Source organism: Rhamphochromis sp. 'chilingali', assembly GCF_963969265.1.
Source record: "Rhamphochromis sp. 'chilingali' genome assembly, chromosome: 4".
NCBI lineage: Eukaryota > Metazoa > Chordata > Actinopteri > Cichliformes > Cichlidae > Rhamphochromis > Rhamphochromis sp. 'chilingali'.
The window spans coordinates 3,996,000-4,009,657 of NC_137948.1; the positions used below are offsets into that span (position 1 = coordinate 3,996,000).

The window sequence follows — 13,658 nt, forward strand, 5'->3', positions numbered from 1 at the left end:
CGCGACGACGGCTGTCCCAATTCGAAGTGTGCTTCAAATGCATACTCCAAATGCGCCATCGATTTCCCCAAATATCAAGCGTGGTCCGGTCCACGCTTCGTGGTCCCATATATCCCACAATTCACAGCGCGGCGGTGGGTGTGGATAATTTTGCCGCAAACAAAACATTTTTCTCCTTCATTTCTGTCAAACAAAGCTGTATGTAACGTGTCTCGCGGTTAGTATCATGGTTGCTAGGCAACCTGAACAGCGCGACGAAGCGTCCCATTTCACAAGCCTCTCACTTCCGCACTTCTCGTACTTATAGTACGCACCGTACGTAGTACGCGTAGTGCGCGTACTTCAAGCGTGCAGACCCTGAATTGGGACACAGCCTCTGACTCCTCTCTGTAGCTTCACATGGTCTGACAGCTTGTGGCTGAGTTCCTAAATAACATAAATTACAGCTGATGGTGGAAGGATCCTCAGGCTTTTTATGTAGCGCCACCTTCTGGTCTGTTTTTCACATTATGTTGAACATGTCTTTCATAAAGGAAGTAACCTGAGTCGTGTTCATGTTCGGGGAAGGTTTGAAACTTGAGTTACTTGGGAACTGGTTAACAAGTGGCCTGAGATGAAGAAAACATCACAAAATTCCAAGTCACCCACATTTTAAATAAAATTTAGAATACCGTTATAATCACAGCATTGTCGTGTTTGACCTGAAGTGTTTCAGCACACAAGACTTTATCAGCAAATTAAACAGATAAGATGAAAACTGAGATAAATGTGCTCTTTGTGTTAAAAGGACAAACTTGACACACTTGACGTCCATTATAGGTAATTAAAGACCCTCCGCACTGTGAGTGATAACGTAATTGCTTGATTACTAGTGTCTGTAATGTGATTGCATTGCTGTAATTTATCACTGCTCATGCAGAATCATATTACTGCCTGACCAAAAAATGTAATGTGATTACAGTGGCAAGTTACACCTAGCACTAATAGATGTGTGAAAACATCTGTCCAGTCCTTCAGTGTGCAAAGCAAATGATGGAACGACAAAAGGTTTAGTGTTTGTTTATCTTTGAAACTGTTTTTAATGCAAAAGAAATTCAGTTCACGTCAGTTCTATTTCTACAGTACCAATTCTCCACAACAGTCGCCTCAAGGCGCTTTATATTGTAGGTAAAGACCCGACAATGTTAGAAAGAAACTCCAACAATTGCATTAAAGCCTGTGAGCAAGCACTTGGTGACAGTGGGAAGGGAAAACTCCCTTTTAACAGGAAGAAACTTCACATACATACAGACAAAATTTCTCCTGTATTTTTATGGTTTTAACTAAGGGCTGACTTTGTCAGTAATGCGCCATCAAATAAAAGAAGGCAGCACACACTCAATGGCAGCTGTGTGCTGTGAACCAGTTACTGTCTCTGAAACTCCGTCATGTATCGTTAAAGACTGTTTTAAACCAACTCTACATGTACACAAATACAGTTTTCATGAGGAATTCAAAAAAGATAAAAGCAAGAACTTCCTAATAAATTACTCCACCTTTGCAACACCACAACTCAGAGCAAAATCACCTGGGAATGCGGTCGCTGCTGACACTGTTTTATAAACACAGAAGATCCAGTTGTTCATCTAAAGTTCGTCCTTCTCCTCTCCCGGGCAGTAGCATGCTGCCCTCTGGCTGTTCATGTACGGTCTGCAGCCTAAAGTCCACACTGTGTTGAAGAAGGTGTCTGCTACAGTCTCACATGCTGAGAAATAAGAAACAGGACAGCACAGGATCAACGGAAGCTGACGTACTCGGATTACAGTCAGAGATCAGTGATTAAAATATCACGAAGAAGAACATGACGGTGCATGAAAGGAAGGTTAAAATATTACTGACTTTCCACTTTGGACACGAAGCCGAGGCTCTTCTTGAGGTCCGAGCAGATGCTGTGGAGGCACCAGCGGAACTTGGAGTCGCAGCGATACTTGTTGGAGCCGCAGGTGTCGTAACACATATCCAGCTGATTGCAGCACTTAGTCATGGCAGGGATGCCCATGTCCATCTGACACACAGCAGGAAAGATCAATGTGTTTGTGTACAAGTGCATTATTAGCATTATTAGCTCCATCAGAAATAGGTTTGTTGTTTGTTCTGAGATCAGGTTTTATTTGGTTTTCATCGGACGAATTTTTACAGCTCTGCTGTCGCCTCTCTGTGTGGACTTTTTGTGTACTTTTTTATTACATAAACAAAGTAATATTTCTTTAGTAAACACCTCAGATGCTTTTAGATTGAGTGCCTTTATTAAAGGTGGAGTTCACCCTCTTTTTCCTCCAGTCTACTTGCATACACTCCTGTTTTTCCCAAGTTCTCCTGGATTTTAAAAGCATCTCCCACAGCCTCCTGCTTTGCTGTTCCTTCATGGAAACTCCACTAATTAATAGCTGTAATATACAGTAGGTGTTGGCATGTATGTAGTGCATATACTACTTTGCAGACAGAGCCTTCCTCCTGTCTTAACTGCTGTCACTTCATCACTTCACTTCTTTACTTAGAAGACACAGTAAAGATGTAGACTTTAGCAGACACCAATAAATAAATAAATAATGCTGAACTGAGCGTCATGTGTCGCTCGAGTTGTTTTCTTGAGTAGAGCTGAGCAGACATTTAGCTCCCAGAATCAATAAAGTGTAAAAATCACAAGTCTCCTGTTTCCAGCTGTGCTGAAGTAACATAACAAGCTGGAAGCAATTTTTCATCAAAACGAGATTTCCTCCGAGCTGCACAAACGAACACAGCGTTGTAAAAGAACAGGGATAAGACAAAATATTAACTGTACACAGCTCAGTTATGGAAAGTCACATATTTTTGTTTTATTACCAATAATACCCAGAAACCTGCTCCTGGAGTTTGAAACCTAAACGTGTGCTCTTTTTAATTTAAGGTTTGCTCTCTTGCTGTTTGTTCATCTGTTTTGGTGCCTGCCCCACCGCGCGGAGCTCAATCCTAAGATATGTACGAGCAACACACTAACAATGTTTCTAAAATCATGTCCTGGTTACTGAAAACAATAAAATGTGTAGAAACAGAGCAGAGGCTTCTAATGTTCAAGATTCACAGAGAGACACATGAAGTCTAAAGAAGACGAAGCTCCAGCAGCTCTTGAAACTGGCTTACACTTTTTCTGATTAGAAGCAAATGCTCATTACTCTCTATGGGGCCTCGAATGTCCTCCACCCAAACTCTATAAGCGCCTTGTGAAGATGGATCCAGCTTTTCATAACAGTATTGATGATTTCCAAATAAATTTGCTCTAAACAGACAGAAGAGACCTACCCCTTCTGGAATAGGAAGACCGAAGAAGTAGGAGCTACATCCATTTGGTTCTGGCATCTGGTAGCCCGAACGAGGAACAGGAGCTTTACCTGAGGGAGAAATAGCAATTAATAAATAAATCAATTAAAATTAATTAAAATGTAGGTCATGTTTTGCAACAGGCCAGCAGGACTGTGCTGGGCTCTGTTTGATACCCCCGTGGATTTAAAATAGATCCATGTTTGCACATAGATGACATGTTGCACATCACTTGATGTTTGACCCAGTCAGCACATAAAACCTCTCCTATCAGAGTTCAAAGTCCATTTCCAGGCTCAGATAACAACCGCGACAAATATCAGCGTGTACAAGACCTTTCTGAATAAATCCTATTAGCTCCGAGAGAAGGAGGTGATCAAGAAGTTATCAGGTGAGATAACTGACAGAGTGAGAGAGGAGGATCTGCAAAAGCTGTGCGTACATACTTACTAACTGGGCACATTTGTAATCAGCTGATTTGTGTTTATTAGAAATATCATAAGATGATTACTGGAATCATGATCGTATTCATAAAGGGTTCAGTTTTAGGGCATTCTTACAATTAAAAGAGCTGGCTGTTCAAAGGTGAAGAGCGGCTTTGTTCAAGCTTTAAATATTAAATGCTTCAAAAAAGGAGGCAGAGTTCGTTTAAGACCGTTGTCTACTTGCTCGAGACAGAGACTCTCCAACATGCAAGAACATGTAAGAACGTGGGGCGCCAGTCTGAAACAATCTCAGAGTAATGTACACAACATAAAATCTTGACGACTCAGATTATCATTAAAACATTCAGAGAATAAGGAGGGAAGGGGCAAAGCTGAACATCATCTGCTGTCTTCTTTGGGACAGAGCACGTTTGAAATGGACTGAGGCCAAGATAAAAACTCTTCTGTGGTCAGATTCATCAAAATGTGACATTATTTTTAGAAAACATGGATGCCGTGTCCTCCACACTAGAGAGGACAGGACTGTCTGGTTTGTTCAGCCATCAGTGCTCAGTCCTAAAGCCTGCATCTCTGACGCTCAGGTGCATCAGTGGCTTTGGATCTGGCAGCTTGCACATCTGGAAATGCACCATGAATACTGAAAGGTATCGACAGGTTATAGAGAAACACATGCTTCCCCCATCAGGATGATGCCTTTTTCAGGGAAGGCCAAGCATATTTCAGCAAAACAACACTAAACCACAAGCTGTTCCAGCAGCATGGCTTCGGGTGCTGAACTGCTAACCTTTCTATGATTTGTTCCTGCCACCAAATTAACATGAACGTAACATTTTTCTCAAAATGTTGCATTTTGTCAGTTTAAAAATGTGTAACGTTCAGCGTCAAATGTTCTATTCTGAATATAATAGGAGTTTATGAGATTTACAAATCCTTCCATTCTCTTGTTATGTACACTTTACACAGCTTTTCAAACTTTTTCAGGATCGGGGATTTAATTTGCTGCTCGTCACAGACCGCAGATGAGGGATGACATCATACAGAGCCAGCAGTAGAAAAAAAGCTGCCTGAAACTGAATGTTTAGAGCAGCCTGAAGCGTTTTATATTTACTGACCTCGTAATTTGAAACTCTGACCATTTCCAGTGCAGGTATCTAGCTTTGCTGTTTATCAATAATTTTATTTATGTATGCTTTTTATTATAAAGGCCCTACAATAATACAAACACAGATACATACATGGCCTTATACCAGACTATGTAATACCACATGTTCACCTAGCAGACCTACCATATCTGCAGCGGTATTGGCACACTCCGTCACGTCCGCCCATGAACTCCAGCATGGAGTCAAAGTATCCGCCGACGGCCTCAAAGCTGTCGCGGAGGGTCCCTAGTCCCCAGTCCCCATCTTCATCCTCTCCCTGTGTGCTGTCAGCTGCTTGGCCCTGTGCAGGTGGTGCATTTGCTGGGTCTCCGGCCTCCTGACTGAGAGCGCTGTGGATGAACAGGCCCAGCAGGAGCAGCAGGACGGGAGCGAGAAGAGCCCAGCGGGTCATCCTGTGATACAGGCAGCTCAGTGTGAACAGAGAGTTCAGAGAGTGAGGGAGCGACACTCAGTGAGGTAATACTGAAACTGTCTGCGTGACCTGAACTTTAAACCTGACTCAGGGACGGCCTCATATGTGGAGGAACAAAGTCCGGCTTCTATCTCATCTTTTTAGCATATCTGAACTTGTGCTGTTCCTGTTGACGGATGACAAAGTGCGTTTGTTCAGTAGCTCACACAAGGTGATCCAATCACACACAAAGCAGACACATTGCATTGACAATCCAACACAATGGGCAGCACATTGAACACATTTTATAAGTGGTCAGAAACTTGTCAATAACTCATGAAAGAACAAAGTTACGTTGAAACCAAGCACACCATTGTTTTTCTTGTGACATTACCAATAAGTTTGATGTGTCACGTGGCCCTCTTCCTATTGAAAAAACAACAGTTGTATCCAAGATGGCCGACTTCTAAATGGTCACCACCCATCTTGAGGAGTTTGCCCCCTCACATATACTAATGTGCCACAAACAGGACTTTAACATCACCAACCATTCCCATGTTATTACGGTGTATCCATATAAATGGCCCACCCTGTACATTGAGCTGGAGTTAATATTTTTGGCCAGGTGCTTTATGTGGCACAAGATCTGAGGTTAGGTGTGTGTACGTATTGGTTCAATGCTGTCTAAAGTACTGCTTTCTTTGATTCACCTGCATGATGATGTAAGCCCGCTTCTGTCTGGCACGCTCACATGCTGACAGTGTTAATTCAACTTTTAAACGTTAGGGCCAGTGTGCCACAACAACCACTTTTAAGCTGTCACCTCTGTCTGGTCTTTATGATGCTCAGCTCTTCTACATCCTTCCTGCTCTCTTGATTTCCCAACCTGCTGGACTCCTTGAACCTCTGAGACCAGGGTTGGACCAGTTAAACTGAATTGTCAACTATCTTACATACTTCATAACATCATGGTTTTAATAATGTATCTTACATTTTAAAAAAAAGTAACAAAGGTGGATAACTCAGATTGCACTGATTGTTTATTTCAGTATCACTCTGTGAGAGACAGTCTAACACACTTGGCTTGGTATTTTATATTACTGTCCGATCAAATATGGTAAATAACTTCAAAAAATGCGCTGTTATCAAGTGAGAATCCAAAAAGTTTCAGGGCTGTGCCATTACTGCAAGGTTTAACACGAGACGATACAAATCTTCACCGCTAGGCGGCGACAAGCGTCCGTAGCGTTAACCCAATGACCCTGTCGTATGGAAGTGACGTGGAGTGACGTAAATATCGAACACGGAATTAAATGGTTTTGTTTTTTTTTACACGGAATTAAATGTGAACGGCTGAATAACGTCCCGTCATGTACACAAGCGAAACCCCGATCGCTGGAGCGACCTCTGATAAAGTGATCCGCGTGACGGCGTAAAGTGAAAGACGTTTATTTCCTGTTTGTTTTTCGATATCGGACCTTTATAACTCCGGACCGAGCTCTGTACACACAGAGACGCACATTACTAGGAGTAAGATGGCTTTTGCGAACCTGTTCTCGAGGCTCTCCGCTGTGGATGAAGGAGTGAAGAGTGCGGGTCAGCCTGCCGTCACGCAGCGGTACTTAATGAAAGTTTACCGGGGTTAGATCTGTTTTTATGGCCTCCTCTTCATCACTCACTCTCTCTGTTTGGCAGGAATGAGCCTGGGGGAGGTGGGAGAAAGAGGAAAACTCAGTGCGAGCTGTTTGGATCTCACAAAAAGGTGAGCTAACCTTGGCATTAAGGTTTGACATAACACATTAAAACAATATATTTTAGTTTGTCATAGTTTGAGTTCAACCCATCCTGTCTCTACGACAGCCAATCATAAGAGAGTTGCTTAAAAACAGGAGGGCCAGTGTCAGATAAGCGCTGTTTCTTTTAATGTATCATGATGTAGATGTGTTCGCTTCATCAATCGGTGACCTCCAGCTTCCACTGGTGGGTTTGGCATCAAAGTGTTGGGGGGTTAGTATCAAATGTGTGGTAGCTGGGATGAAAATGAGCTGCTCCTTCATGAGTAAGGGAAAGAGAAGACAGGAGATGAATTGGGGAAGCACTGGCAGTGATGCTGTAGACGCTCTGTTTTGGTGTGGGTAGTGCCTGAAGGAGTGGTGGAAAGGAGCTTCTTGAAGAGTGTCTGGTTTGCATGATCTCTCGCTGTTCAACAACATGCAGGATAAGGGAAGAGCTTGAAGAGTGCTATAATGTGAACATTTGGTGTAAAACTCTACCAACCTACCTGCTGTGGTGAGCCTTTGTGGCCAAGGAGCAGCCGGTAGCTGCTAATAAAATAAAATGTAGAACTTTTATTTTTTTTTATATCAAATTTTTATGTGTTTATTTTTCTGCAGAAGCCGTGTGTCCAAGCCCAGGGACCCAGAACTCGAAGTAACGCCAAAGCTGATAACACAAAGGACAAAGTGTGTTTAATGCAGAACAGCGATGGTGAGCAAAGACTGAGCAAAGGCTTCAGTAACAGAGGCCGTCAATCTCAAAGGCAGAAACATCTGAAGAAGAAGGATGGACAGAAAGATCCATATCAGCACAAGGAGGGACGGAGAGGGAGATTTTCCCGTGGACAAGGAAGACCGATGTCTGGAAGAGGTGGGAGAGGCGGAAGAGGACATGAAAATGACATGATGGTAAGCAAGACTCCAGGATGGCTTTAATTACAAACGCCATCCACCATCAGCTGGTTAGAGCTGCAGCAGCTTGAGTTTATGATGGATTGGCTCGCCATTTCATGTCACGCCATCAGTACAAACAGATACTCGGATCCTTCGGCGTTAGTTGGAATATTTATTGAAGCGGACACATTAATTCAAGTAATCCTTCAGTGGAATCAAATTTAACTCGTCTCCTTTCTTTTAGGACTTTCAAGTGAAGCCAAGGTTCATGACTCAGGAGTTCAAGGACCAGAATGCGCTGTTGGTGGACGGGCGGTTACTTTGTCGACATTTTCTTTACGGACGATGCCTAAAGGCAGGTTGCATCACAGCTGGTTATTTAACTTTACCCGAATCTCTTTTTTCAGACTGCAAAAATGAAAAATGTGCTTTCTTTCCTTTCCTGGATACAGGCTGAGAGTTGCCAGCTGGAGCATATTCAGGGTTACAACGATCTCATCAAAGAAGTCTGTAAATTTTACATCCAAGGCTTCTGCACAAAAGGGGAGAGCTGTCCGTACATGCACAATATCCTTTGATATACTGTTGTAAGCTGCCACAAACACATCTCGTTAACCAAATGAAAGCGGAGGTTGTTGGCTGTCTTGTATTTCCTATACCAAGCTGCACAGTCTTTTCCTTGCAAGTTTTTCCATAGAAAAGGAAAATGCTATCAAGGAGAAGACTGCAAGTTTTCTCACGAGCCGCTTACTGACGTCACAGGAAAACTGTTGGATGAGGTGTGCATGGAGAAGTCAGGCATGAAAATGGTCTCAAAATGTTTTGCATGCATTGCTTTGTGCTGAAATCAAATGTAAATGCTTTGCTTCTTTTCACTGCAGTTATTAAAATGGCAACGTGACCTCGCTGAGCTTGCAAAAAAAGCTGAGCATGAGCCTCCGGGACAGCCGGCGAGCAAAGAGGAGGCAGGAATGACAGAAACAAAGGGGACCCCCAGTGTTTTCATGGACCCGCTCAGGTATGCACCTCTGAATTTAAACATGTCCTCATCCTCACGTGCAGTAAGTGTAATTGAAGGATTAGTTCATGAATATGAGACCGACGACACAGAAGATGGGCTTTTATGTGCAGGCATAGACTGTATATAAAAGATGGATTACATTTTCTCTGAACTACAGAGCAGCAAACATTAATCTGAACACGACTCGCTGCTGTATTCTAAGAGGAACTTAAGTTGTTACGATGCTTTTAGCCTTTAACAGGAATTTTTCTGATAATCCATGCACGTTACCTTCACTGGACATTTTTATTTTTCAGGCCTAACTTTTACCGCAGCGCAGATGCAGATGCAGCTACAGCTACAGAAGGGGAACCCTCAGTACACCAGATACAAGAAATGGCCACAGTTACAGATGAAGCTGTTCTTCGGTGTGCAGCAGACACCGCCCGACCTCACAGCCCTTCATCAACCAGCAGTAACTGCCCGGAGCCAGTTTGTTATTCAGTGGAAGCCATGCTTGGACCTCAGCTGTACAGGTCTTTCCCTAGCTTCTATAATACTCCTGAAAGCAAAGAATCTACTACCCCTTCTGCCGCAGAGACCATCACCGAGGCCACTTTAGGCTCCACGACACAAAAGGAAGTTCCCTATTCTGTTGATGCTGTCCTCAGGTCCTTAAAATCAGTGGAAAATTACACCCTTGGTCAAAGACTCACTGCTTCAAGTGTAAAAACTGAGGAAATCCAGGATCCTCTCTTAAGTTCACAACATCAAGTACAAAAAGTCTCACTGAGTATCAAACATGAGCCAAACAAACCCTTCAAGAAAATGTACAAGAGCCTGTCTTCCCTACAAGTGCACGACAGCCTGATTTCTAGCTCTGATCTTATTCTTTCCTCTGGTACTCAGCAATGTGGAGCTATACCAGAGTCCCTGAAATCTGCTGAAATGGCTTTTCATGAAGTTAAACTGGAGCGTTTGCATCCTCCTGTTATAGATGAAGATAATCCTGCATCTTCCAAAAGCAAATCGGACATGAATGAAAGCTCACAGCTTCCTACAGATAACACCCGTCCTCCTAAACATCTCTCGGGTATTTCTCCCTCTTCAGGCGTCTCAGAGTTTAAAAGCAGAACTTCTGCTCCTGTTGAACCTGCAGATGGCTCCATTAAGACGAGTGACTCTGCAAACATTGCCGTTCACCATTTTGCAGCAAAGCAGCTTGCTGAGATCCCTCGGTACCCAAGAAAGACCAAATCTGTCTTCCAACCCGGTACACAGAAACGCTGTTCTGCTAAAATGTCACCGGAGTGCAGCGGGGAGACTCCAACTCTATCCGATTGTTCAGCTGGACGTAAAAAGACTCAGAAAATCCCCTTCAGTTGCCTTTTTAAAAACCCAATCGCTGAGAGCGTGACACCGACACCTGACCCAGTGAGAGCCTCACAGCCTGCACATTTCACCAGCAAAGAAGGACATTTAAAAACTGAAGTCAAACCTGAGAAAACCTCTGCTGCTTCCTTCCTCAGCCTTTTTGCAAACCCCCTCTCTGAGACTTTGAGTTTGCCTCCCTGCAGTCAGGCGTCAGCTGAAAGTCCTTTTCAAAGCGTTTCTAATGTAGAGTTGGCTCCTTCGTGCCAGGTCCAAACTGATGTTAAACAAAGTCCTGATAGTTGCTCCACAACCTCTGAAGCTGAGCCTGATCCTGTGAAGCAGCCAGCAGATCCAGCTTGCAGCATCGTGCAGGATTCAATCAAGGAGACTTCCTCCAGTCCAGCTCCGGGTGGTCCGAATCCATCTGAAACTCCGGCACAGCAGCAACTGCCTCACGTCTCATCGCCCACAAGTAAGGATGCGCTCAACACGTACAAAAATGTCTAATGTCCATTTGTGTGTCTGAAATGTGCTCTTAACGTCTGCCATAGGGGCGCCTAAGGATTCAGTCCTGAAATCCCTGTTTGTGAGCCTGAGCCCATACCAGGAGGATGGAGAGCAGCGGGGCGGCATTCAGATCAGTGGTGCGCCGTTTATTCACGCCCCCTAAAAACATTAAATACTTTAAATAAAATTTTAGTGGAATGAAACAGAAATCTGTTTTTTTTTTGTTTTGTTTTTTTAAATTTCAGAACTAGAAATGAGCAACAAAGGTCGCGTCGGGCACACTTTTGGAAAACAACAGCACGAAGAAAAGAAGCATCGGGTACGTGAATGCATGTTTAACATAAAACAGTTTAGGTTTAGGCCACGCCCCCAAACTGAGCAGAAAGAAGAAGAAGAAGCAGAAAGAATCTGCTGTTTTCAAAGAATCAGGATCAGTTCAAACTGTACTTCTTTATCTGCAAGACTGTTAGTGTGGAAGAGAAGTAAGATAAGATAAGATAACCTTTATTAGTCCCACACGTGGGAAATTTGTTTTGTCACAGCAGGAAGTGGACAGTGCAAAAGTTATGAGGCAAAAATTAGAATACAATAAGAATAAATACAGTACACAACTGTACAGAATAGAATAAAATAAAATACTATATACAGTAGAATAAAATAAAATACTATATACAGTAGAATAAAATAAAATAAATATACAATAAGATAAAAATAGAATACAAATACAAATACTATATACAACTGAGTAAAAATACAACGATGACAGAAAGGATTATTGCACTTAGTATTATTGCATATGTATGGATGTGTGTGCTTGATCAGTTAAAGTCTTTATTATGGAGTCTGACAGCAGTGGGGAGGAAAGACCTGCGAAATCTCTCCGTCCCACACCGTGGGTGCCGCAGTCTCCCACTGAAGGAGCTGCTCAGTGCTGTCACAGTCTGCTGCATGGGGTGGGAGATGTTGTCCATCAGGGATGACAGCTTAGCCGCCGTTCTCCTGTCACTCACCACCTCCACTGGGTCCAGAGATGCTCTCTTCAGCCTCATCAGCCTCCACAGGCAGTAATTCTTTACATCGACAAGGTTCCCGAGAGTTCTTCAAAAGTTTTAAAGCCTGAAAAATCAACAAAATTAAGAGCATAAAATGACTTAAATTTCCCATAAATTTGATGAAAGACTATATTTTTGAGACTGGTAGGAAGAAAATACAGCTTTTAACTTAAGTTTTGTTACTGCTCACATTTATTGTCTGTTTATTTTCAGTGGTGATTGTACACATTTATCTATTTTAAGATTTAGGTACGTATGCATTAAGCTAATCGAATAATTGGAGAGAAAAATACAAAATAAAAATGTGACAAATTGGTCACAATGGGCTGGCATGGCTGCAGGGCCAACTGTTCAAAATCCAAAAAGGTTTCACCTTTCATATTATTGTTCATCGGCAGTCAAATATAATACTGCATTTCAGCATTGTTTGGTTAGTATTTAGTTAGTATTTTTCAAATGGTGAGGGGCCCTGTTTGGAGTTGGTAGTTACTGCTGTAAAAAAGCAGTTTGGCCTCTGAAGTCTGTTTATTTCAGCGGTTTAGTGTTCGTGTGAGAGTTTTTACACAGACACTGATCAGAGATGATCTACACCTGAATATTGTGAGTTTTTCTATTTATTTCTTTGTGCTCTGCTCCTCAGACGTCCAGCAGTCGGCCCACCGTGAAGGCGTCTGCACGCTCAACAGACGACCAGCTTTCTTTTCAAACTCCTCAGAACTCCTCAGAGGTAACAGCAGGGCCGACCCTCAGCAGTCCAGGTGTGACCGAACCTCAGGTTAGAAACTCTGGCACGTACAAGCTGCCACTGGAACCAGCAACACCGGAGATCAACCACCACACCGACCCGAGAGAGATGCATTGCTCTAGGAAAGAAAAGAGGGGGCGTGGGAGGGTGGGGGTGACTCCACTGAAGGACCTTTTTAAGACTCTGGACAGCGCTGTTTTCCACCTGGGACGTTAACGTTGGGTTTCCTCTGTTAGATGCAATCATAGCGAAAATCATACTAGTGATGGGACTGTGAGTGTGCACTAAACCTGCACGTTTGCTTGTTCATCCATGCATCACCAAAGTTTTGACTAAATCACATCGGTGCATCAAACCAGATTACCAGTGTTTGCACAGTCCTGTCAGTCTTTTGGTTTTTTTTTTGAAAATGACACTAAAACTGACACTTTTTTCCTGCAGTGTTTTTTTTATTTTTTGCTTTGTGATCAGTCGCGTAACTGTGTTCAGCATCTGACACATTTAAGTAAATCCTGTGTTTTAACAGGCTCATTGTGTGTTATTTTCTTTCAACATTTTTATACATTCCTGTGACTTAAATTTAGCTCACTGTAGAGATTTTTTTATTAAAAACGTGTTTATTTTAATTTAATAACCCCAAACACTCATTTGTGCCTCAAACGTTTTGGTAAAGGTGTAAAATCTTCTACTTTGATACTGTAAGTAAACTTTATGCATATATTCCAAATTGTCTGATGTTTAGCATTTGTTGTTTCCATTTTCAGTGAATATTTGCCAGTTTTTTTTAAAAGTTTTTTTCTCAAATAAAATGTTGACAGCATTAGTTCAGGTCATGATTCAGGAAGCGTAAAAAAGAGATGAACATCTATGCAACTAAGTGCATAGTTAAATGAAAAAACATACATAAAACACGTGTTCATATGGGTATTCTTGGTGGAAGACATTTTTTTCCCTTCTGGAGGATTCTTCATTCAA

General features: G+C 42.5%; 2 protein-coding genes across 2 annotated transcripts; one reads left to right on the forward strand and one right to left on the reverse strand.

Annotated features, from left to right (window-relative positions):
- Positions 1-1,032: 1,032 nt before the first annotated feature.
- LOC308395873 (group XIIB secretory phospholipase A2-like protein) lies at positions 1,033-7,026 on the reverse strand. Its single transcript, XM_080880905.1, has 5 exons — positions 6,887-7,026; positions 5,069-5,337; positions 3,319-3,407; positions 1,879-2,044; positions 1,033-1,744 (listed from the first exon to the last, which is right to left on the reverse strand). The coding sequence occupies exons 2-5, from the start codon at positions 5,334-5,336 to the stop codon at positions 1,626-1,628; spliced, it is 642 nt and encodes a 213-aa protein (XP_080737031.1). The 5' UTR covers position 5,337; positions 6,887-7,026; the 3' UTR covers positions 1,033-1,625.
- LOC308395967 (uncharacterized protein) lies at positions 4,269-13,517 on the forward strand (the record flags this gene model as incomplete). The annotated part of the gene is made up of 12 exons (XM_080881029.1): positions 4,269-4,363; positions 5,234-5,401; positions 7,032-7,098; positions 7,730-8,020; positions 8,250-8,360; positions 8,458-8,572; positions 8,675-8,784; positions 8,887-9,023; positions 9,323-10,851; positions 10,931-11,023; positions 11,132-11,205; positions 12,579-13,517. 12 exons carry the CDS (start codon positions 4,269-4,271, stop codon positions 12,897-12,899), a joined length of 3,111 nt encoding a protein of 1,036 aa, XP_080737155.1. The 3' UTR covers positions 12,900-13,517.
- Between the last annotated feature and the right edge of the window lie 141 nt (positions 13,518-13,658).